Source organism: Fonsecaea multimorphosa (genome assembly GCF_000836435.1).
Source record: "Fonsecaea multimorphosa CBS 102226 unplaced genomic scaffold supercont1.19, whole genome shotgun sequence".
NCBI lineage: Eukaryota > Fungi > Ascomycota > Eurotiomycetes > Chaetothyriales > Herpotrichiellaceae > Fonsecaea > Fonsecaea multimorphosa.
The window spans coordinates 542,961-566,564 of record NW_015971653.1 but is presented as its reverse complement, the minus strand read 5'-3'; the positions used below and the strand labels follow the sequence as shown (position 1 = coordinate 566,564).

The following is a 23,604-nucleotide window of genomic DNA, read 5'->3' as shown; positions in this document are numbered from 1 at the left end:
TGTCGAATGTGATGCCTATTCTTGCGAGCCTTCATTCCCGGGGCCTACCATCTCAACCGCAGTGTGGTTCATGTAGGGAATCTGTTCTTCGTTCCATTGAGCGACCAGCTTGGCGATCTCCTCTCCAGATAAGTTGCCATTTTCAATGCGTTCTCTCAGTAGCCGGGCACGCTTCTCGAGAACATCCAGGCGGTAAGTCGACCACTGCTTGAAAAGTTGGTCGTGACGACTGCTTTTCTTGACATTGCCAAGATTGCTCACGTCCTTCAGACTCGGGTCTCGTGGGCGGAACGAAGTAACCATGGTGACACGCTCGCCGGTTCCGATGGCTCTCAACGCGATGTGCTCGATACAGCCTCCTTGCATCATCACAGCCCAGCCAACTTGGGGCCCTCTGATCTTGGCAATGGAACCATCCCCTTTTCTGAGGCCAGTCTCACCGCCAGTCATGTTGGATGGATCGGACAGCATGCAAACGCAGACCCAGGGATACGAGTCTGTGTGCCATCTACCAACTGTCGAGAGCTCCTCAGATTGGTCAATAGCTGGAAGCGGGGTCGAAGGCGCCTGGTTGGGAGGCATCGCAGGCGGCAGCGCAGCATCTAGTGGCATGTCATCCTCCAGGGCGTCGACTTGGACATTGATATGGGCGATTTCGTAGTCAAAGACAACATCGAGATCGACACCCGCGGCTTTGGAGCAGGCCTTGATGACTTCTTTGCTGCGCCATGCGGCATCAACAAACGGGGTGTCTTGGGAGTAGCCCCTCATCTTGTAGCAGTTCTTCTTCGTCCTGTTGCCATGCTTGTTAACAACTTCTTTTCGGAAGAGGTCGGCTCGCATCTGCTTGACACCTTCAAGGGTGAACAAGGGGAATGGCTCCGTGATGGCGACGGGTGAGATGGCATCTTTTTCTGACAATAGCAACTCCTTCAAGGTAATGATGTTTTTCGGAGGCTCGAAGCACATATGTTTGACAGGGTCAAAGCGAACGGGTGCCGTTGGGCTGGAAATAAGAGGCTCGACCTTGACGAATGCATGGTCGACGGTTGGCAAAGGAAGAACCCTGGTTTCGGCGGCCATGGTGGGCGAGCTGTTGAATACTGTGGTGCTCCGACTTGTGAGTTCGGCTCTAGCTTACCTTGATTTTATAAACATGCCCCGGACGTCGTCTATCCCACAAGCTCCATGATACTGGAGGTATGGCCATCGCGACGGGGAGCTTCGTTGCCTGAAGATAGGTCAGGTTTAGCTTTACGAGCTGGTCGCCGTATGGCCTGGTAGAAGGAAAGACAATTCTGTATGGACGGGCAAGCAGACGGCGAACCGAAAATCGATCTGGCGGGCATCTCCTGCTTCAACGGTTCCTGCGCTAGGCTCATTCCGCAATGTCATAAGTCTCACTCTTGCCGCGAGATAAGCTCCTTCGCCGCGCATTCTTGCCCGCGATAGTCTCTCCACTAGCCGGACATTTCCCTATCTTAATGGGTGTTTGGAGTCTCTCCAATGAGGATATACAGTCTTGGCCGTCATCGGGCAAGCGGACGCCTGGTTCCTTTGGTTCTATGCCAAAATCCCACACTATCCACCGCCTCCATGTTTATCACAATGCAGGATATGGGGCAGTGGCAAGATCCCGTGGGCCTATCAGAGCAGATACGATAGCGACCAACGTCAACCGTGCCTTGGGAATATGAACCACGACTCTAATACAAAAGAATGGCTCGTTTCCGCTGTGAATGCTTCTGACTTCCTCCAAGTTCAGGATTTCGGATTCATTGAAAAAGGAGAGACCATGGGTACCGACAAAGAGACCAATGTTGGGACTGCAAGTCCAGTCTCAGAGGAGGCAGCGGAAGTTGGCACCATTCGAGAGCTTAAGTCGTTGCACACTGACGGTCTCGACCCGGTCTTTGAGCATCAAGCTCGTCTCGTGAACCATGCTGTCCAGAGCATCGGCATGGGCAAGGTAATACCAAGAGACGCCATGAGAGTGATGCAAGTTGACATATTCAGTACCAATGGGCCCTGTTCGTCCTCTGTGGATATGGTTGGTTGTGTGATCAGGTAAGTTCTCGAGACACCCATCCGGTACAACACAAGCTGATTGTCCCAGCTCTGGCAAACGACTGTTTCAGACGCGCTTGCTCAAGTGGCGGTCGAATTCACTCCAAAGCATTCTGCCTTTTTGTCTCTTGCATTGATCGCTGGACTGGTCGTTGGAGCAACTTTTTGGGGACTTGGAAGTGAGATGTTCCGTCCAGAATCCAATGAATGCGCTGACTGTGGCAGGCGATCTGATCGGGAGACGACTTGCGTTCAATCTAACCCTGCTCTTTGCCGGAGTATTCGGCACCGCTGCAGGAGCTGCCAACAGCTTTGTGTCTTGTGCTGTTCTGGTCTCCTTCTGCGGGTTCGGCGTTGGAGGAAATTGTAAGTCCAGAGCAATGAGTCTGGAGAGCTCTCGCTGATTGGGCAGTGCCTGTGGATTCCGCCGTGTTTCTCGAATTCCTTCCTGGCACTCACCAGTACCTCCTCGAAATATTGGCCGTTTGGTGGTCAATTGGTCAGGCTATCCCAGCAGGGGCCGCCTGGGGCTTTCTTCCCAACTTCTCGTGCAGCGCCGACACCCCAGTTGGACAATGCCACAAGAAGGACAATATGGGCTGGAGATACTTGATGTACACCATGGGTGGCCTCACCCTGGCTGCATTCTTCGCCCGATTCGTCTTCTTCCGACTCCGTGAAAGCCCAAGGTATCTGATCGGTCAAGGACGGTACCAAGAGGCCATCGACGTGCTCAACGACGTTGCAAAGTACAACGGCACCACTCAGCCACTGACTGTCGAGGATCTGCTGCAAGTCGAGAGAGACTATGCGAGCGCCGGACATCCCGCCGCCATCAAGAGACCCACCTCCTGGGAACGCACTTTCGCACAATTCCGACCCGGTGGATTCAAGCACGTTCGAGCCTTATTCTCAACCAGGAAAGTTGCCTATAGCACATCGCTCATCATCTTGGTATGGGGGATGATTGGTCTTAGGTAAGAAATATGCTAGAAATATGGGCAATTGCACTAACATCCAACAGTTCACCTCTATACGCGAACTTCCTGCCAGAATGTACGTTGAGGATGTGTCTGGAGAGATAATTTCGGAGAGTCGCTAATATCAGAGCAGATCTGGCACTGCATGGTGCACAGAGCGGGTCCAACAGCATCGGCATCACGTACCGGAACAACTTCATCATCATCGCATGCTCCATTCCTGGCACCCTGATGGCAGGGTGGTTCATTGGGCTGCCTTATGTTGGCAGAAGAGGCACGCTCGGGATTGCCCTGATCTTGACGGCCGTCTTCGAGTTTGCCTTTACAGCGGCAAGGACACAAGCATCAATCCTTGCGTTCAACTGCATAACCAGCTTCGTGTCGTACATGTGAGTATCTCGTTAGAATCTCCGGTGTTTCGGCTTGTCCACTGACCAGTATTGCAGCATGTGGGGCGCATTGTACTGTTACACCCCTGAAGTCATCCCCAGCGTGCACCGAGGGACAGGGACCGGTTTAGCAGCAGCATTTAACCGTATCTGCGGTCTGATGGCACCCATCATCGCAACTTATGTCGGCTATACAAACACACCGATCTTCGTCTCGGCGAGTTTGTATATCGTTGCTGGATTCATAAGCTTCATCTTCCCATATGAGACAAGCGGAAAGGCAAGTCTGTAAACGTATTATGTGATGCATGAGAGTTGTCTCAGACTTGCTGGATGGAGAATGACGCGGTACGCATGGTCTTATGCCTTTGAAAACCCATAGAACGCGGTGTAGCCGAGACCTATCACCTGTTGACATTATGACCTCATGGGCTGTCAATTTCAGATTGAGCCTCTCTTTAATTTCAAGCAGGAGGTGTGAACCCCAAATCCTGCATAGTCCACGGCCTGAGTTCTGCGAGTTCATCTGGATCCTTTTCGCCAACGGGCTTTGCAAACTCAAACAGGAATTGCAGCATCCATTTGTCCATGCGGAAGGACGTCTCCTTATATTTCTGGCACGCTTTGTGAAACTCGCGGAATCGTGTGAAGCACACGTCCAAGGTGGGCCAGAAGGTCTGCAGGCGCGTCAAGATCTCAAAGTTCCTTTCCAGACGCGACCGCGCGGTCCGGATCTGTACCTCGTCGGTGCTGAAGAGCAGGATGTGGAGTTGGACCGTTGACGCAATGACCAAGACGTGCCCCACCATCGTGTAGTATACCTCGCAGCCCGGGGTGGAATATGCCCGGTACAGAATCTCGCAAAGCCCAATCGAGTGGCCCTTGCATTTGTCGGCGTAATATCGCGCATGGATGGTATCGTCATATGAGTCCTCGTGCAAGTATGGGTAGTACAGTAACTGCCCAAAGTGGTAATATCCCAAGTAGACAGCCACGAACATTGGGCCGAGCCCCATGGTGGCGTAGCGAGACAGGTTTGCATGTGTGTCCTGCAGCCCAATGGGCAGGTTGTTGTACCAGCCTTCTAACTTGGCAGTGAGTGTGTCGACGGCTTCCTGGTGGCCGCTATCGAGGTGTGAATGGGACGCCGCCAGTTCGTTGACCGTGCTGATCTCAAACAGGATCGCATTCAGCTTAATCATCTGCGTCAGCAGCGAAGCGCTCGACTCCTGCAGGTGAGACGGGCTCGGAACGTCCATGCCATCAGAGCGCAGTCTGTGAAATACCGTCTCTTCCATTGGGTAGGGGACGTCACTCCTAGGCGTCAGCATTCGCGGGATACGGACACCTCTAGAAGACCAGACATCAATCATACACAGTGTCCACCACGCCCGCCGATTCACCTCCTGCTCGACCCTGGATGTAACGGCCATGTTGGGAAGATCGAGCAACAATGCATTCCGACAAGCCACGCTGTAGAAGACAGACTCAGCCGCTGCTTCGCCTTCCGTGATGACATAGGCGCCGACAAGGACGGCCGCCTGCAAAGTCGTCAAGGAGACTTCTCGCAGGTTGAGGAGATGCTCAGCTTCCTGGGCATATGGCCTGCCCCGGATCCTAGGATCAATGCCCGCGAAGAAAGGATCCTCTGAAAACCTTGCAGAGAGACTGATCATAGCAAACAGGAGGACCCTCGGAAGTGCGCCGTTGATGACATCTTCCATCACGCTAGGTGGATGGAAGAGGGAGTGGAAGGTGTCGTGTATGTACCGGAAATACAATTCGACAAGCTCTATGCACAAAGGTTGGGATGGCAGTTCCGTCGCGATGCTCTGGCACCGACTCGGACCAGATGCAACGGTGTCGGGAGTAGTAGTTGGTGATTGGTTATGCCAGTTGGCATCGACCTGGGGAAAAGGAGCAAAGGAACAGCTGAGGTTGCGGGAGCTGCAGTAGGCACATGGTGCACCAGGAGCGGTAATTTCGCATTTACGACGACGCGTTCTGATGAAGTTTAGATTTCAGAAGTGCAAGAGGGATTCAGAAACGCCTACCGACACACTACACAGGCAGTAGGAGGACGCATAGTCTGGCGTTGATGGTTTAGGGTCGGAGTGAGTGGTTGGCTCAAGGGCTCGGGTTCGGTGCAGCTCTAGCAGACATGATGAAGAGAAGAGAGAGAGCGGAAAACTTTCTGCACGCCTGGATCTAGCATGCACTCCACCAGCGATCAGGAGCCGGACCAAGGATGTGGCTAAGAGAAATGCGGGGTTGGACATGTAGACAGGGACGAACATGATGTAGGTGGGGAAGATCGAGACATGCAAGACGTATACGAGAGATCTGCCGCCAGCAGGTTTCTTTTCCAGGACGAAAGAAATGGCCAAGGCAGCGTGACTGGCAGGATGGCTGTTCTGGTAGTTGAGCCCCATCTATTCCATTCTATAGCACCGCGATGTCTCTATTTTCTTTGGTGGGTTTACGATTTACCCTGCACATCTCGCCATGACCCTTGCCCCTTTTCCAGATAATCTCAGAGCTCGCTCTTGGTCATTGCATATCTTGGAGAGCCACCGGTCAAGTTCCGCAGCCTGAACATGCGGATACCGTGTCGTGGTACATGAGCTCGCAGGACGTCATGCTTTGGTCCAATGCTACCCACTCGCTTGCCCAAGAGTCGCGGATCAGCCTTAGCCAGACCCTCCTGGTACGATGTTCTGGTTGAGTTATACCAAGAGCTTTTGTATTGAGCCTTCCCATTGAGGATTTGCTCGGCTGTAGAGTCTTCCATGCGGTCAGCCCACAGGTCGTAAACGTCGAATTCCTCCATGGTCTGCGGCGCTGAACCCTCGGGCCCTTCGTGCAGGAAGATGTCATTGAGAGACGTAGTCATTTCGAGATCCTCGTCCGCGGCATTGAGGAAGATGACGACCTGGTCGTGCAGCCAAAGAGGGCCACTCCATATCTGAATCTCGCCTTGTCCGTACTTGTCCTTCTTGACCTGTTGATCGCGGAAGATTTGAGCGACTGATCTACCGAGCGGATCTTGACTGACCGCAATGACCGCCGGGTTGTTCAGAATGGTCAAGGTTTTGGGCGACAATTTGCGAATGTCGGCGCCGATCAGCAGCGGGGATTTCAGAGCAGCCCACATCGAAAAGTGTACCTAGACATCAACGATTAGTCAGAGGGCCGTGAAGCAGGATCGACTTTATCATACTTTATATTCTTCATCCGTCATCCCGCCCTGTCCCACCTCCAACATATCCAAATCGTTCCAGCCGCCAAACTGGCCACGATCGACATAGGGCGCAACTTTGTTGATGATATTCATGACCGAGCAATGGGTGCCTGGTGCGACACAGTGCGGATCTCGAGGATCGTCGCACGCACATAGAGCATCTGGACGATTGAAGTGGTCGTAGATGTCGCCAGAAACACGCCAGGAGTTGGCAATGGACATGCCCCAGGTGTGCACGTAGTCTTCGCCCCAGGAACACAGTGAATACAAAATTGGTCGACCGGTGGCATTGAGAGCTTTGGCCATCTTGTTGTAACGGTTGAAGGAGATTTCAGGGTAGCCAAATCGGCCGCGATGAAAACAGTTGTCGTATTTCAGGTAATCGACATCCCACGAAGCCCAGATCTCCGCATCTTTCTCCTCCTTGTCAAGCGAGCCCTCGTATCTGGCGCAGGTCATCTCTCCAGCACTCGAATACATGCCAAACAGAAGACCCATATCGTGGAGTTCACCGGCAACCCATTTCATGCCCTTGGGGAATTTGTTGGCATCGTGTCGAAGATAGCCCCCTGCGTCGCGACCATCCGACCAGCAATCATCAAGGACGACATATTGATAGCCCACATCCTTCAGGCCACTATCCAGCAGCATCTTGGAAGTCTCGAGCAACAACGATTGGGAGACGTCACAACCCAAAGAATTCCAGTTGTTCCACCCCATCTGAGGCGTTCTGGCGAGACCATTGTTGACAGCATACACGGAAGTAGCCAGAAGAGTGTGGGCAAACAGAAACAACATCGTGTGTACGTCGAAGGAACGATGAAACGGACAATAGGCGACTGGGCTGGCTCAGCCTCTCAGGGACGCCAGGATCGCCATTTATACAACTAGGACCAACCACACCAGGATTGGTACCTAGCAGCTTCACCTCTGCTGCAGGATGTGAAGATCGGCGGTACTTTTCCGGTCCTGGTGGACATCTCCTCTTGATGCAGCGCCTAGATGGACTAGAGGAGGAGCTGGAGCTGGAGAAATGACTACAATAAGGCATCATCAGTGGAAAAGGTCTTGTCAAGGTGGTTGCGCAAAGGGCGGCATAACACCATGCAAAAAGGACCGAGCCAAAGAGCGGACGAATGAGCAATCGGACACCGGCAATTTTGTCAGCGGTAGCACTGCCATGTTAGTAGATGGACCGGTAAGGCGGGCGGTGGTGGTTGATGGTGGTTGGAGGTGGGTGTTGTGGGTGTCGTGGGTGTCTGTCTCGTCTGTTCTAATTCCGCCGCCAGCAAACTTGCCGAGACCCTGGGCCAATCACGTGCCGTCAAACCCGCCGCCCCTTTTCCCGCAAACTCCGCGTCACTCGCTTCGCGGGTTTTCCTGCATCAACTTGCATTTCCCGTCGTTTTCCATCACTACGACCCATGAGTCCATCTGTTTCCCCGAGCTTGTCCTGATCAGCCACTCCCCAGAAAGCACAAGATAACACCACCCTGTTCTCCAATGATGCGTCTATGACCCACCCAGATCTGGGGTGTTGACCCGTGGATCCCGCCCTCTCGCGTCTTTTGGCCATTGCGCCAGTCCCGTTCCAGTCTGACGCGCCAATACCCTCACGCGACAACAGGGTACGCACGCGGCTCCTACCGCTTCGATTCCACCCAGCCAACGGAGGATTCACTACTCCTACCAGCGGTGAGGATGCCCGAGAGGCTGCAATGGACGGTAAAGACTCTAGGCTGAAGAATACTTCCGCAAAATTGGAATGTACCTGACCGAGATACCCAGACCATGATTCCATAGCCAGCACTCCTTCGAGGGTAAGTCTTGAGGACGACGACCATTCGGGCGACCGCCCGCTATTGGCCAACGGAGGAGCTGCCGAAGAGAGTGTCCAGGTGCGAGACTTCTCCCATCATGGAAGCGCAAGACAATTGCCCTTGCGCCACGAGGGGCATAGCGGTAGAGAGGGAGAAGAGAATCGAGGGCTTGAACAAGCTGCCTCGAATCATTCCCATCTTCAGCACAATTTGACCGTGCGACAAGCCCTCAGAGCTTACCCGATGGCCGTGTTCTGGTCCCTCGCGGTCAGCACCTGCGTCATCATGGAGGGCTTTGACAGCGTTCTGGTGCCCAACTTCTATGCCTATCCTACCTTTCAACGAAAATGTACGTCTCATCTCCGCCCCATTGATTCGCTCTTTAGAGCTTCCCGGTGCTAAGGGGTTTTCTTGTAGATGGCGAATTCGTTGGAGTTACCGAGCAGACGAAGTCTGGGTATCAGCTCAGCGCGGCTTGGATGGCTGCGGTAAGTCCTGGCTTTTCCTGACCTGTGTCTCAATCATGCTTCAACGTCCAAACATGAAGCTGTGGTTGTAGCTAATCACGAACCGCAGATTGGAACGGCCTCGGGCGTTGGCGCTGTCTTGGGCACGATTTTGAACGGCTATCTTGTCGACCGACTGGGCCAGAAACGAGTGTTGATTGGCGCCCTGTGCCTCCTCTCTTGTCTCATCTTCATGACTTTCTTCGCCCCTAACATAGTGGTCCTGATGATCGGACAATTCTTATGTGGTTTTCCATGGGGGATCTTTGCCACGCTCGCGCCATCTTACTCCAGCGAGGTGCTCCCCATGGCTCTCCGGGCCTACCTTTCGAGTTTCACCAATATGAGTTTCATCATCGGACAAATTATATGTGCAATCGTGTTGAGAATCTTTCTAGAAAGGGACGATGAATGGGGATTTCGCATACCCTTTGGATTTCAATGGATCTGGCCGGCGTTCCTCATTCCTCTATTGTCGTTTGCGCCAGAGTCACCCTGGTACCTCGTCCGAAAGGGGCGTCTCGAGGAGGCCGAGAAATCAATCCGACGCCTTCAGTCGCGCACAGCAAAGATTGACCCCAAAGACACGCTCGCGGATATCGTCCACACAAATAATCTGGAACAATCGTTGCAAATAGGCACGTCCTATGCCGACTGCTTCCGTGGATTCGAACTCCGACGCACCGAAATTGCGTGTATGGTCTTCGCGGGCCAAAACTTCTCCGGGCTCTCATTCGGATATAATGCGACATATTTCTACGAGCAGGTCGGCCTCAGTGCAGAAACCACTTATACGCTGAGTCTCTTCGGGACCGGGTTGGCACTGGTCGCGACTTTGGCGAACTGGTTCCTCGTCATGCCCTACTTCGGCCGTCGCAGAATTTACACCACGTCGATGCTGGTCATGTCTCTCATTCTCTACATCATTGGCGTCTTAAATGTCTGGACCTCCCACGTTTTCGTCGCCTTTACGCAGGCTTTGCTTACCCTCGTCTGGACTATAGTCTTTCAACTTTCAGTGGGACAATTAGGCTGGTCCATTCCCGGAGAAGTTTCCTCTACTCGACTTCGGATTAAGACCATATGTCTTGCGCGCAACGCTTATTATCTTGTCGGCTTCGTAGGAGGGGCGGTCCAGCCGTACATGCTGAACCCACAGGCATTGAACTGGAGTGGTTATACCGGGTTATTTTGGGGCACAACAGCCATTCTTACGTGGGTGTGGGCGTGGTACAGGTTGCCGGAGACGAAGGACAGGACGTATGAAGAGCTTGACATCTTGTTCGCAAAGAGAGTCAACACGCGGGACTTTGAATCGACCAATGTCCACGCTTTGGACGAGAACGAGATGCAGCAGTTTTCGAGGAAAGCGGGAGCTAATACGCCGGCCCGTGCAGCAAGTCCAGGGTGGGATATTGTGGATGAAAGCGAGCGACTGACCAACCTTGACCAGGCCGGAGCAAGCGGCAGGGTTGCCAGAAATTCTGGAGAAGTGGGCGATGATGAAGAGAGGCTACTACCAAGAGTCGAGCCTGGAGAAGATTTCGGGGGGAAGGACTAACCCGCATTGGATTTTCTTGTCTGGAATACGATATCTCTGGATCAGCTTGTTGAGCAAAATCTACATGCATATTCTCCGCAAGAAAATGAAATGAGGAGCTCTCCACGCATATTCCGACCCCTGGCGGAGAATGAATTCTCTGTTAGAGATGCACCACTCACCACTGGCACCCAACTGGCTGGTGCTGCTGGAATCGGGCCGAAAGCACATCAGGCTAAAAGTCTTGGGACTCGACACCACAACTTCACCCACACTTGCCCCCCCGCATTGCCTCTCGACGCCATCCACTCCTTCGACTCGTTCTAGACTGAGGCTGATCAGCTCTTGGTTAGACCTGACCAGCTATGCCCCGTATTGTGCTGTTTCCTTCAAGATGCCACACAATCATCAGCAAATCATACGATTTCAATCCCGCCATTGTCCGCTACCGCCACCAAAATTGTATGACCTCATGCTGTTCTGTGTTCCCAAACTAATGCTAACTACAGCCAGGTGACATTCGTACCATGAGGAATATGTTCGCTATTCGCGTAGACAGACTGGATTCAGCGATGCATGCTGGGGAAGGACTCCTGCGACTGAGGAGGAGAAAACAACTATAACTACCAGCCTGCGCCCGCGCCTGATGCTGGGATCATTGCAACAACCCTCCTTCAACATCCCAGCACAGTCCTATCTCGAAGACACTCGCCTCGTCGTCAGAATGGCGGAAAAAGGCCAGGATGTTATTCACCTCGACGAGCCCAACGGCAACTTCGATCGCACATGGAGAGAGGAGCAGTGGGGAGACAAGAAACTGAGTGTTGCGGCTCAGGATGTCGCCAAAGACGAGAAGGAGATGACAATCCCTCAGGCTCTCAAGGCCTACAAGAAAGCCATCTTCTGGAGCTTGGTAATTTCAACCTGCGTCATCATGGAGGTATGTCACCACGCCGAGAAGACTTCTTCGCCCAGTCAATCTGACCGAGTTAGGGCTATGATACAAATCTTATCGGCAACTTCTACGCATACCGTGAGTGGCTTTTGATGTCCACATTCCGACTTATATCCGCGGACTGATGATCCATATAGCATCCTTCCAGAGAAAGTATGGCGATTGGGTTGGCGTCTCGAAACAGACGCCCACTGGTTATTCCCTGACTGCTGGTTGGCAGTCTGGTCTCGGGCAAGGCTCTGGTGGGTTTTCCAACAGCAAGAAAAAAGAGGCTCCAAGTAGCCATGGCTAACAAAACTGCGCAGGCTGCGGTTCGATCCTGGGTACTATCATCAACGGGTGGCTCATTACCGCATTCGGTCCTCGCAAGGTCCTGCTATGCACTCTCTGTGTCATGACCTGCTTCCTCTTCATCCTTTTCTTCGCGCCCAGCAAGGAAGTTCTTCTGGTGGGCGAGATTCTGCTGGGTTTCGAATGGGGCATCGTAAGCCATCACTGTCCGATTCATGATATCGATTCAAGTACTGATGCGCGTTTCAGTTTGCCACCACTGCACCGGCATACGCATCCGAGGTGCTCCCACTGCAGCTCCGCGTCTTCTTCACCTCGTATGTGAACATGTGTTTCATCATCGGCCAGTTCATCTCCGGCGGTGTCCTGCGTGGCCTGGTCAGCAGAAGCGACCAGTGGGGATACAGAATCCCGTTCGCAGTCCAGTGGCTTTGGCCGACGTTCCTCATCCCCTTGATCTTTTTCGCCCCGGAGTCGCCTTATCACCTTGTTCGTCACAACCGCCTCGAAGAAGCCGAGAGGTCGATTCGCAGACTGCAGGCTCCTGGTCCCGGGCTGGACCCCAAAAGAACCCTCGCGACTATTGTCTACACGAATAACTTGGAGGAGCAACTCGCCGTGGGGACGTCGTATTTCGACTGTTTCCGAGGATTTGAGAGGCGCCGGACGGAGATCGCCTGCGTGGTCTTTGGTGGTCAGCTCGTGTGTGGTCTCTGCTTTGCCTATGCTTCAACATACTGTGAGTTTGCTTCCTCTGCGGACGGGGGATCATTGGTGCTAATACTGTCGCAGTCTTCCAACAAGTCGGCTTGGACACAAAGGCGGCTTACTCCTTGGGCGTTGGAGCCAACGGCCTTGCCCTTTTGGCCTGTTTCGCCAACTGGTTCTTGCTCATGCCGTAAGTAAACATCACTCGCTGAACTTTGTTCTTCCTCAGGTCGTTTTCTGACGCGAAATCTTCCAGGTACTTCGGCCGCCGCACCGTCTACGTGTGGGGAATGTGCGCCATGGCCGTCGAGTTGTGCCTGATTGGCATCCTCAACCCTTGGACCTCTCATCCCTCAGTCGCTTGGACGCAGGCAGTGCTGACCTTGGTGTGGACCGTGACCTTCCAGCTCAGCGCCGGCCAGCTGGGCTGGGCTCTGCCCGCCGAGATCGGGTCGACCCGGCTGAGACAAAAGACCGTGTGCCTGGCGCGAAACGTGTCCAACATCACGGGCGTCATCGGCGGCACGCTCGAGAACTTCTTCATGAACCCCAAGGCCTGGAATCTGCAGGGGTACACGGGTTTCGTGTGGGGAGGGTGTGCCTGGCTGGTCTTCATCTGGGCTTACTTCCGCCTGCCCGAGACAAAGGGCCGCACGTTCCACGAACTCGACATCCTCTTCGCCAAGAACGTGCCCGCCCGCCAGTTCAAGACGACCCAGATTGACGAGTTCGATGAGCACGACCAGAACCAGCTCGCCGCGCGCTACAACAACTCGGTCACGGGCGGTCCCCCGCGCAGGCCGTCCTTCGTGCCCTCGGTGACCAACGTGCTGGCCAACCACGGCCGCGCCGAGGACGCCCTGGCCCAGCGCAGAGGGTCCGTGGTGACCACGCCCAACGCGTCGCGCAGGCCGAGCATCGCACCTGCTGTTACGGAGTACTTGAGGACTCATTGATAGTGTATGAAAGGGAAGGAGAGGGGGGGAAAGGTGGTGCTTGTGGGGGAATGTCTCGCATATACCGCTCCAGTCCCGTCGGCACGGCCGGAAATCTATGTAGGAACGGGTGTTCTATATTTTCTATCATTTCTATGCATGTTCTCTGCGTTGTGGGACGCAATGAGTATACCGATATCAACAGCTGTGCTATACTCGTGCTTTTACTTTCATTCCTCCTTTTTTCCTTTTCTCCGTTTTTTCCCTTCCCGCCCGTGAGTGTCCGTGATCTCCATATACCCTGAGTAGCCTCTTTATATAATAAAGTACCTATGTACCTCGTACATTCCCATTCCCATTCCCATTCCCATGTCCCATTTAGCTTTGCTTACACGTACACAAACAAAGGCATTGCTTGCCCTGCTATACCCGTTTGACTCGGTACATTATTTTACTCATACAGCTCACTCATGTGCAAGCAAACAGTCGCGGGCGCCCAAAAAGCTACCTTCCCTTGTTTCATGTATGCTCCTGTCTCATCCGCACATAGTATGGATGTGGGAATGAACAGTGGTTGATTTGGATTCTAGTGTACACATGTAAAGAAGAAGAAAAATGATGACTACGAGCCACAGTCTCCTGAGGGACTAGACTGCGATCAGGCGAGGACCAGCACCCATGACTCCAGGTGTCCGTGGGTTATCGTTAATGCAATGGCCTCCAAAAACACTAATGCACAGGAACCCTCCATTACGTCGTCTTCTGGGATTCGGCACACTCGTTTTTGAGAGACTTTGCGAAAATCCTGACAATTTCCCGACTTGAAGGGCTTTGCTTGTTTGTCGCGTCAGCATCAGGCTTGCTCTTGTGGTTCCCCAAACTTTCTTCGAATGCACTCTTCGGTGTCTTTACAGCTGGCTTCCAGGTTTCCCACATGGTTTGCTCCCCAACTAATCGACCTTCGATCACTCACGAAGTCTTCCTAGCTGAAGGGCTCTGAGTCTTCACAGGATTGTTGCTCAGTCGTTTCACCAAATCCAACGCTGCCTTCACCAACATGGGCAAGTCTGGTTCTGTCAACGTGGGAGGGCACAGCAATGGTCGCTCTGCAAGACGGAGCTCTTGCCTCGTAACAGCTGCGCCCGTGTATGTAACGTGGTCCAAGCAAAACTTTGCCGTCGACTTAGTTGCGCGCTTAGAGCTTGATCTAGTATCAGACCTGGTCTTGGGGGATTTGGAGGTCGACTCGACCGAGAAGAGCCGCGAATCAATGTCGACGACATCCACTGATCGGAGAATGTATTCCCGTCTCCTTTGGGGCTTCTTCTCGCCTGCTGTCTCCGCTCCACTGGGGGTTTCCTGCGTTTCATCTTGGCCGACGGCACGCTGAGTCCGTTTGTGAGCTTCTCGCAAATCGTGATGCACCGGTAGAGCGACGAATGGCGGAAACACCCAATCCGAGGAACCTTTGCTGGACGCATTGTTGATATAGCTACGCAAGCTAGTCACCAAGGAGTGCACGATTCCAGCCTCGGAAGAGCCAGGGTAGGAAAGGTCTCGCTTGAGCTGCTGCGTGAGTTGTATGTCCATGTGAGAGTCTGGGCACAACACCGTAAGATGTTTTTCTTGATGAATGGCCGATACCCGAACGATTTGGAGTCGAGGTCTTTTTTGACCTGCGGATTTGCCTGCGCTCACAAATATTTCGAAAGTCGGCGAGTCTTTCACGTCTGGAACGGGCGAAAGCTCGAGACGCAATATGGCACGAGCTGTTTTGTCTATATCCGTGGAAGGGCTTGGTGTTAAATCGATCCATGGCTCCATAAGTGCAAGGTGCTGTGCCAGAAATGGTCCTCCGCCCACGAAACGTCGTCTCTGAGTTTCGTACGTCGGGTGTGGTCGCTCTGATCTTCCTCCTGTGAAAGCTTGTCCGATCGACCCTTGAGCTTTCAATGTAGTCGCAGAAGTAGGTCCGTTATTTTCAGCAGTCGACGTGTTCTTCTGCGCCTCGGACAAGTCGGCTTTGACTCTTGTTTGGTTCTCTGCTGATAAATCTTCTTTGCCAGTCTCAAGTCCTTCAGGTCTGCCAGCGGGTGAAATGACGACGCTTGCCGACCGCTCATTCTCCTCTGCTTCGACAGCGACGGGCTTAACAACAGCACCCTTGACAGCTTGTGGAAAGTCTTGCATCAAAGCTTGCCCAAATTTGACAGTCACATCATAGTAAAGTTCTTGCCGATTGTCCGCCTTGCGGGTCCTAGAAGCTGGGTCAAATGCATCCCGGAGACCTTGTAGAAGCGGTGCAAGTGCAGGATCCTTGCCACTACCATCATTGGAAGTCTGCGAACTCTGGGACGTAGACACCAGCCTCAGCCACTGAGAATGATGCAACAACGCGGGAAATTCAAGTGGTGTTGGGAAAGGCTGATGGCTAGTTGTCGGTAGGTCCATTCGCGGCCAGATGAGTGAATTCCCCAAAGAGTTCTCCGTAGGCACAGAAAGCAGGATCTCGCGGCGAGCCTGGTCAGCACCACGGGGGTTGTTAAGATGGACAATTCTGATGCATTGCTCGTCCATGCCAATACTCAATCCTTGGTATTTCCGTTGGATTGACTTCAGATACGCACTCGAATACTCCCTCGTAGCGGGATCTCGGTACATGGCACCGAGGGTTCCCGTGAGTTGTATGGCAATCTGTCCAAGTTTTTTTGCGTAGGCAGAAATTTCTTGCAGCGCTTTGTTAAGTTTGGTTTTGGCTCCCCTCGTTCTGATCTTGAATTGCTCCGGATAGACATCGATCTGAACATCCCACTCCTGAGCGATTCTCTTCAAAGGCTGACTGGGATTCATCAGGAGATGGTCGAACCTGACGGACTCGTGCAGGGCGAAAATCATCTCCGATTCTCTGTTCGACTCTTTGGTTGTGGGAGCGACGGGCTCGTCTTGCATTGGGATTGTGAAGCCCCAGACTTCTTCAACCAAGTATTTAATCAGTTCCCTCTTGTTGTATTTCTCGATATCCCTGGGAAAGGAGCCGTTGCTTTTGCGCAGTCGAATGTACCTTCTCATTTGCTTTTTTTCAAACCCGCCCTGCAGGTGCCTCTTCAGAGTTGTCCACTCGTGTTCCTCCAGCTGCCCGCGCATCTTCCCCACGAGAGAGCGCACCTGCTCGATGTTCTCTGCCAGCCTCTGGCGGTTCAGCGGGACGTTCTCTAAGGCGATGGACTCTTGCAATGTGCTGCCCAGCATCTTTTCCTTCCCTTCATCCTGTGGGACCTGGGGTATTCGCCGATCTCTCGTGGGCAGAAGCAACACCTCGGTGGGTTGGCCAAGGGAGTTGACCCCAAGTTGCGCGGTGGGTTTGGGCTTCCAATTTCGAAAATTTCGACGTCGGGGCTGAGGCCAGGACGGCGTTGTTGGTTGGCGTTTTATATCGCTTTCGAGAGATGGCTTAGTGTTGTCGTCATGATCTCCGCCGACTTCTTCGTGTGCTAGCTGATGTGCCGCTACGCTCTGCCATCGTCGTAGTCCACGACGGTAGCCAGACTCTGCGGCTCCTGATGGATTGAGGCTGGCCCTGGCAAGGTTTCTCTGGCATTGCAGGCAGATATGGACCGTATTGGTCGCACGTGCTAACATATATGGACGTGCATGAAATGCCGCAACTGCGGCGGATTGATCGAGGAAGAGAACTGCTGGGGGCTTTCGTAGTTTGTTGAAGTCGCGCAGTTCAGCAATTTGGAGATTGTCGCCAAGGCTCAGCGGGTAAAGACTAGGTAGTACTACAGTACATGTACGAGGGTACCTACCTAGCTCGCTAGGTACTCCATACCTACCTAGTAGTTAAAACCGCCCACTAGTGTAGAAAGCGGCTGTTGGATGCTCGCCGCTCTAACTCTCGTCGCTCACCCGTTTTGTTGGCGGGCATCCTTTGGAGTGTCATGGGACCCAGGCCAATCCAAATACAGAACCATGTGAGAGGACGAGACATCGTATTGTACGTCGGGTCTTGTCCGACACAGAAATACCTGAGAGCGTTGAGACCGTGCTTTTTCGACGTGGCAGCCCCGGTGCAAGACCGGTTGGCTCTGGGGTCGGGATGAGGGAGACCCGGATAGTCAGAATCACCGCTATATTCGTTGCGATATCCCTCATATGGCTGATCTACCGCACGTACCAACCTCTCCATGCCCTGGAAGACACTGCGGTTCCAGGTCTCACGAACTCAAACTCTCCCATCACAGAGTCCTCCACATCATGTCCACCGCTGCCCGGATCGAGCGATGTCCTGGTCGTCATCAAAACGGGAGCTACAGAGGCTTCCGTCCGCATCCCACCTATTCTCTCGAGTTTTGGTGTGTGCATTCCAAACGTTATGATCTTCTCCGATCTCGACCAGCAGATCGAAAGCCACAGGATACACGATGCTCTAAAATCAGTCTCAACTGAGTACAGAGAGAACAGCTCCGAATTCGAATTCTACCGCAGCGTCCACAAGGCATACTATGCCCAGGTGAATGTCACCGCTTTTGGACAACTAGATCGCAACGCCGGCAAAGCCTGGACCTTGGATAAGTGGAAGAATATCCCAATTCTACACGAAGCATATCAAAAATACCCCAATGTCAAATGGTATGTCTTCATTGACGCAGATACCTTCCTTGCGTTTCACAATGTCGTGCAAACCCTGGACAAGCTCAACCATACTCTGCCTCTTTATATTGGTGCAGCGAATAACTATGACGGAGAACTCACTTTTGCGCATGGCGGGTCTGGCTACATCATCAGCGCCGGCGCAGCTGCTGCCTTCGAGAGAATCTATGATCGCGAGCACATCGATAAGTGGGAGGCAGAGACGGCCATCACTTGCTGCGGAGATGTCATGTTAGGCATGGCGATGAGAGACGCCGGGATCAAGCTACGGAATGCGGCACCATTGGTACAGTTCGCGACCATTCCCGAGATCAGCTGGAGCAGCCGTACTTGGTGTGAGCCAAGCTGGACGTGGCATCATGTCGAGCCGTGGGCGATGAAGGAGCTATTCGACTTTGATCGGAGGTGGCACCAAGAGAATCAAGGATTCTATCGATTCAAGCATTTATTCCTGAAATTTGTTAAACCCAGTATTGCCGACACAAAGACTAATTGGGACAATCTGTCAACGGATCGAGTATTCAAAATTGACACCGAAAACCAGACCCCAGAAGAGCAGAAGGCTGTCACGCTATCTCCCTCCCAGTGTCAAGCAGCCTGTCTAGAAGATCAAGGGTGCGTCCAGTGGGTATGGAAGACAGATCTTAGTTGTGGCCACAACTGGTCTTTGAGGCTAGGCCACCCGGTGCAGAGCGAGTCGGAACCAGGATTCCAAACTGTGAGCGGGTGGATATTGCATCGGACAGAGGCTTTGGAAGAGGAGTGGAATCGGAGACCATGTCGCAGTCGGTGGAATGCATAATGCAATGTCCAGAGCCCTCCAGGAAGATTTCACAAAATTATTTAGAAATATCCACGACAATGTTTGAAGCTGTATCGCACTCGCCTCCGAGTATGAAGCTGCAGAAAGAAGTCGACGACGCAGCATCCAGCTGGCGAGCTCTCCGAGTTCGTCACATACGAAGAGAGCACGAGATTTCCTTATCTGTACGTCTTGTTCGAGCAACTGAGTCTCGGTTATGATAAGGTGCTAGCGAGACTCAGTCATGGCGATAATTCAGAAAGCTAGAGGAACCACCTCGCCGCGTAGTTTGCTCATGCGCGGCGTGGGGCGAAACGCGGGGAAGATGAAGGCGACCGCCAAAAAGAACCAAAGTGCCTGAAGCTTTTGAGGCCAGGCCTTGCTTCTGGCCTCTATCGCAGGCTGCTGGCCTTCATGTCAACCTTCTCAATACCTCCTCAAGTCCTCAGTCATCACACGCAGTGCTTTATCAGATATGAACGTAGCACACGACAGCTCCCACAGCAATTATTTTCCTGTCCGCCGCATTGGCCAAGCTTGCGTTTCATGCAGGTTCGTTCACGGCTTCTTCCTTACCTCTCGGTTCTTGCTGAACCAAATCAAAATTTCGCAGACGTAAAAAGTCTCGATGTACAGGCGAGCGCCCTAAATGTGGACATTGTCGTCGCTTGAAACTTGGTATTCTGAACTTGTCTCAAAAGACATTGTATCTGACCTTTTTCAGACTGTGTTTACCTCGAATCAACTGGATCAAAGAGCAGCGTGGAAGAATCAGCCTCCTCGCCCCAACATGGCCCCGGAAGTAATGTGCGGAAATGGCTCCAGGCTTTCTCCTCAGTGCCGCCGAAGCTGATTGAGCTCACAGGGCCAGCATCAGGATCACATACGATTCCGCTTAGACGCCATCGAACAGCGGCTAGATCATTTCGGAACTCAGCTTCAAAAGCAAGTACTACTTGACCCTTACGAATTGCCCGTGGCTTCGATTGACCACATCGTTCTAAAGTATCCTGGATCTCCTAGTCAAGAAGTCTTCCAATGATGCTGCTCCCCACGAGAATGATGCCGTCGCCGAGCGGCCTCGAAAGAAGCCACGCAACATTGTATCATCTGGGAATGAGCTCAATGATGACACCGCAGCAAGCACCCCATTACCAGCCAACCCTTCTATACCCAATGACATCCTCGAGTCTGTCGTCGTTACGTATTTCACCTACTGCCACAATCAACCGTACTCCTTCTTCCACGAGGGCAATTTTCGTCATCGCCTATCGATCGACTCCCTTCCCGAGTATTTGATTCTCGCCGTCTTTGCGTACAGTGTTCGCTATTGTGCACATTCCTATTTTGCCAATAACCCACACGAAATGTCTGTCTTGTATGCGAACCAATCCTGGAAGTCGGTGGTGAAGAATTGCTTGACTGCCAACAAGGCAGCGGATCTTTCCATCGTACAGACGATAGCTCTTCTAGCCCTATTCGACTTTTCAGGTGAGGATCATTCCTTGACACTAAGAGAAAAACACTAATCATCTTGTCCGTCAGCTGGTCAAACCCGCCATGGCTCTGCCTGGGTGAAGATAGGAATGGCCGTCAGGATCGCCCAAGATCTCGGCCTTATGCTCGATGCTACTCCCAACCTTCCGTCTCCTGACCGAGAAGAGCGACACAGGACTTTTTGGTCAGTCTACCTTCTCGACCGCTTGGTATCGTGCGGGCGAGGCCGACCTCCAGCAATTGTTGATTCATCCTGCCACTTACAACTCCCCTGCGACGACGCGATTTGGAAAGAAGGACGATGGAAAAAGACACCAACCCTGGACGAGCTCACCAACCGTACCATGGTTAATTCAGAACTTCAAGGCAATTTTGCCCACGTCATCGTCATGGCTTATACCCTCGGAAGAGGAGCACAATACATGTTACAAGATTTCAACATCCGGAGCCGCTGCCCCCCATGGGACCCCAGCTCGGATTTCGCAGCCATCGAGTCGGACCTTCTACATCTCGAAACACGACTAGAAACCTCAAAGCCGGTCCAAGAGATACTTGCACCCCACATCGACCAGTACGGCGCTGTCGACCACCAAAGCGTTGGACACATTCTGTTCGCTCGAGCACTGTTCCATCTCTCTTATTGCATGCTCAATCACCCTTTCTTATTAAGGAGGCGGATCGAAAACAGTCGGATGACGGCTCCGAGCAGCTTTTTGGCGCGAACAAATCAGACCGGCTTTCTACACGCGCAGAGTATGCTCGAACTCATTCGCGTTGCTCGTAACTTGGGTTGTGTCTTTCAATCTTCCTTTAGTGGGTACTGCATAACCGTAGCAGGATCAATCGCCCTGCTGCATATGCGTGGCGACGATTCGGACTTGAGTTTGACAGCCCGAAGTCTAGTACATGAAGCCATTTCTTACTTGGAGGACGTTGGTCGCTATTGGAACAACGTGTCCACAATGGTAGGTACTTTCGAGCGGCTTCCCGCGAACCTGAGAGACCTGAATTGTCTTAACCACTTCTCTCAACCATTCTCCTAACATGACCTAGGCCACTATTCTGCGCGAAATCGCCAAGAACGCCGTTGTTTTCGAAGACTTTCGCACTTCCTCACCTCAAATTGCACCACTGTCCGGTCCCAACACAGATACGATGTGGAGACTCGTCGACTATAGCACAATGTCGAATGAAGTGGCGGCAGGACTGAGGGAGGCTCTCAATCCAGATGCGGATATGTGGTTGGACTCTTGGACCGACCTGTTCGGCATTATGGATGCTACCACAGCCGATTTTTCGATCTTTGCAGATGGCATCGGTGACCTCTATGACGGACTTGTACAATAATATTCGGTTTCATGACGACGTCGGATGCATGGTGGCTGCGAAATATTCTGGTGGAAAATTGGGCGATGATCTTTGTGCTCGCCAATGCTCTCATTGCAAGTAAGTTTCCCCCTGCGAATAAGATGAATGACAGCTCTCAACCAAGGCAGCAAGTCCATTAGCCTCGCAAATCTCCAGAATAGATACAGGCCAGGACCACAAGTCTCTTTTTCCCCGCTTTTGGACTATCGCAATTCGAGGCAGCTCTTCTCAACGGCTTAATCAACGGGTCGCAAACTGACAGGCCTGTGGATGCCGTCGATCAATAATCATCTAGACAGCATCGTTATTTCCATCACCGAGTCTCGTACTCCTCCCTTTCTCTGACCACGGAAAATGCCCCACCGGGACAATGAAGAAGCTGTTGGATGTGTCCGCGATACCGGCAAACGCGTTGTACCATGCCAAGAAAGCCGTGATGATACCAAAGCCACCGCCAGCGTGCATCAGGCCTTTGTGAGGAGCGCCGTTCTGCGGGTTCAGATATGCGCAGCCGAGCATCAAGAGTGCAATTTCGAGCACGAAGAACAGCGCAGAACGCCACGGTGGACTTCAGAGTGCAGATCAACAGGATTGTGGTGAAAATAAACCAGCCCTAGATGGGTTGTTAAATTGTACTGAAGACTAGGGGTTGAAGGACTCAATTGATCATACCATAAGGAAGAATCCAATCGAGTTCAGCCAGGCGTCTGGGCCGGCCGCTTCCTCGATAGTCGCCTCGATCTGAAACCCGCCCGGAGTGAGGATGATGGCGAAGGCGATCCAGAAGCTACCGTATGAAGAAAGTGCGGTGGCTCCGAACGTGTTGCCAATGGCCATTTCCCTATATCCAAATCGTCATCAATTCTAAAGCCCTCAAGGTTTCCACGAAGCAGATTCAAAACTTACCACATCCCTGCGAGCAATTGAACAAGGCCGCCATAACTGAACGCCAGAGAAATTATGATTCTGGGCACGCCGAGGTTGCGGACCTCCAAATTAATCAAACTGAGGACAAAAGTTGTCAATGCGAAGGCTGACAATCCGAGTGGATCTGGATTGGCAAATTTCCGTTGCGAGACAGATCGATAGAGACAGGGCTGCATCTCGCCCCCGAAAGCTGCGTCGATGCGAGTCAATGAGCAATTGAGTGGGCACTCAGATTCGTCTTCGGAAGTCCTTACCTGGAAGATTTGCGGACAGGTTGGTTCGCACGTGAGCGAGAGGGCCGTGGCCAAAGTCGAGTCCCTTTTCCGAAGCATTTTCTGAGCTCTCGCAGCGTTGGATATCTGTCTCGTGTGGTGCGGTGGTTTCCTTCTGGGTGGCCATGATCATGGATGGGTTGGGTTCAATATAGAGAAAGTGGCGGAAGAGGAGAGCAACTAAATTTGCTTGCTAGAACTTGCATGCTAGAGTTTTGTTAGATTGTTTCTTTGTAGGAAGCAGTGGGAGGATGGTCTCCAACCCTGGAGGCTGGGGCTTGTTCTTCACAAGCATGACTCTTATAGATGCGGTTACCGTACAGACGGACGCACCGTTTTCAGATGAAAGTCTCTAGATTGTCCTCCATGGGGTCTGGAGTCTGGGGTCTGGACTGCCATGGTCGGTCCGGTCTAAGTCCACACGGTCCGGCCGCGAGCAGATCAGTGTCGGGTCGAACTTAACCTCTACATTCTGAGAAGACTCGATTAGAGGTCGCCGACACGATCACTTCGGACATAGAAGAACATCAACTATTGTACATACCAGTACTACATAAATTTCAATCCTATAAAGAAGCCAACGTTAGTAGCTAGCACGTACATAGTGGTAGAGACAAGGCAGACAGGAGTAAGTGGAGCCCAAGGCACTACGA

At 52.6% G+C, this 23,604-nt stretch overlaps 10 protein-coding genes across 10 annotated transcripts; 5 read left to right on the top strand and 5 right to left on the bottom strand.

Annotated features, from left to right (window-relative positions):
* Positions 1 to 15: 15 nt before the first annotated feature.
* Positions 16 to 1,083, bottom strand: Z520_08586 (uncharacterized protein; the record flags this gene model as incomplete). The annotated part of the gene is made up of 1 exon (XM_016779082.1): positions 16 to 1,083. One exon carries the CDS (start codon positions 1,081 to 1,083, stop codon positions 16 to 18), a length of 1,068 nt encoding a protein of 355 aa, XP_016630001.1.
* A 712-nt stretch (positions 1,084 to 1,795) lies between these two features.
* Positions 1,796 to 3,728, top strand: Z520_08585 (uncharacterized protein; the record flags this gene model as incomplete). The annotated part of the gene is made up of 8 exons (XM_016779081.1): positions 1,796 to 1,969; positions 2,017 to 2,067; positions 2,117 to 2,246; positions 2,293 to 2,433; positions 2,480 to 3,044; positions 3,092 to 3,123; positions 3,181 to 3,436; positions 3,494 to 3,728. The coding sequence occupies 8 exons, from the start codon at positions 1,796 to 1,798 to the stop codon at positions 3,726 to 3,728; spliced, it is 1,584 nt and encodes a 527-aa protein (XP_016630000.1).
* Positions 3,729 to 3,900: 172 nt separating this feature from the next.
* On the bottom strand, positions 3,901 to 5,868 carry Z520_08584 (uncharacterized protein; the record flags this gene model as incomplete). Its single annotated transcript, XM_016779080.1, has 2 exons — positions 3,901 to 5,343; positions 5,491 to 5,868. 2 exons carry the CDS (start codon positions 5,866 to 5,868, stop codon positions 3,901 to 3,903), a joined length of 1,821 nt encoding a protein of 606 aa, XP_016629999.1.
* A 101-nt stretch (positions 5,869 to 5,969) lies between these two features.
* Z520_08583 (uncharacterized protein) lies at positions 5,970 to 7,475 on the bottom strand (the record flags this gene model as incomplete). The annotated part of the gene is made up of 2 exons (XM_016779079.1): positions 5,970 to 6,602; positions 6,657 to 7,475. 2 exons carry the CDS (start codon positions 7,473 to 7,475, stop codon positions 5,970 to 5,972), a joined length of 1,452 nt encoding a protein of 483 aa, XP_016629998.1.
* A 920-nt stretch (positions 7,476 to 8,395) lies between these two features.
* Positions 8,396 to 10,564, top strand: Z520_08582 (uncharacterized protein; the record flags this gene model as incomplete). Its single annotated transcript, XM_016779078.1, has 4 exons — positions 8,396 to 8,402; positions 8,466 to 8,846; positions 8,915 to 8,985; positions 9,074 to 10,564. The coding sequence occupies 4 exons, from the start codon at positions 8,396 to 8,398 to the stop codon at positions 10,562 to 10,564; spliced, it is 1,950 nt and encodes a 649-aa protein (XP_016629997.1).
* Positions 10,565 to 11,267: 703 nt separating this feature from the next.
* On the top strand, positions 11,268 to 13,453 carry Z520_08581 (uncharacterized protein; the record flags this gene model as incomplete). The annotated part of the gene is made up of 7 exons (XM_016779077.1): positions 11,268 to 11,483; positions 11,537 to 11,576; positions 11,636 to 11,740; positions 11,804 to 11,982; positions 12,039 to 12,528; positions 12,582 to 12,687; positions 12,754 to 13,453. The coding sequence occupies 7 exons, from the start codon at positions 11,268 to 11,270 to the stop codon at positions 13,451 to 13,453; spliced, it is 1,836 nt and encodes a 611-aa protein (XP_016629996.1).
* Positions 13,454 to 14,401: 948 nt separating this feature from the next.
* Positions 14,402 to 17,071, bottom strand: Z520_08580 (uncharacterized protein; the record flags this gene model as incomplete). The annotated part of the gene is made up of 1 exon (XM_016779076.1): positions 14,402 to 17,071. One exon carries the CDS (start codon positions 17,069 to 17,071, stop codon positions 14,402 to 14,404), a length of 2,670 nt encoding a protein of 889 aa, XP_016629995.1.
* Positions 17,072 to 17,531: 460 nt separating this feature from the next.
* Z520_08579 (uncharacterized protein) lies at positions 17,532 to 18,887 on the top strand (the record flags this gene model as incomplete). Its single annotated transcript, XM_016779075.1, has 1 exon — positions 17,532 to 18,887. The coding sequence occupies one exon, from the start codon at positions 17,532 to 17,534 to the stop codon at positions 18,885 to 18,887; it is 1,356 nt and encodes a 451-aa protein (XP_016629994.1).
* Positions 18,888 to 20,254: 1,367 nt separating this feature from the next.
* Positions 20,255 to 21,731, top strand: Z520_08578 (uncharacterized protein; the record flags this gene model as incomplete). Its single annotated transcript, XM_016779074.1, has 3 exons — positions 20,255 to 20,378; positions 20,433 to 21,349; positions 21,438 to 21,731. 3 exons carry the CDS (start codon positions 20,255 to 20,257, stop codon positions 21,729 to 21,731), a joined length of 1,335 nt encoding a protein of 444 aa, XP_016629993.1.
* A 312-nt stretch (positions 21,732 to 22,043) lies between these two features.
* Z520_08577 (uncharacterized protein) lies at positions 22,044 to 23,078 on the bottom strand (the record flags this gene model as incomplete). Its single annotated transcript, XM_016779073.1, has 5 exons — positions 22,044 to 22,241; positions 22,300 to 22,365; positions 22,425 to 22,593; positions 22,659 to 22,869; positions 22,934 to 23,078. The coding sequence occupies 5 exons, from the start codon at positions 23,076 to 23,078 to the stop codon at positions 22,044 to 22,046; spliced, it is 789 nt and encodes a 262-aa protein (XP_016629992.1).
* Between the last annotated feature and the right edge of the window lie 526 nt (positions 23,079 to 23,604).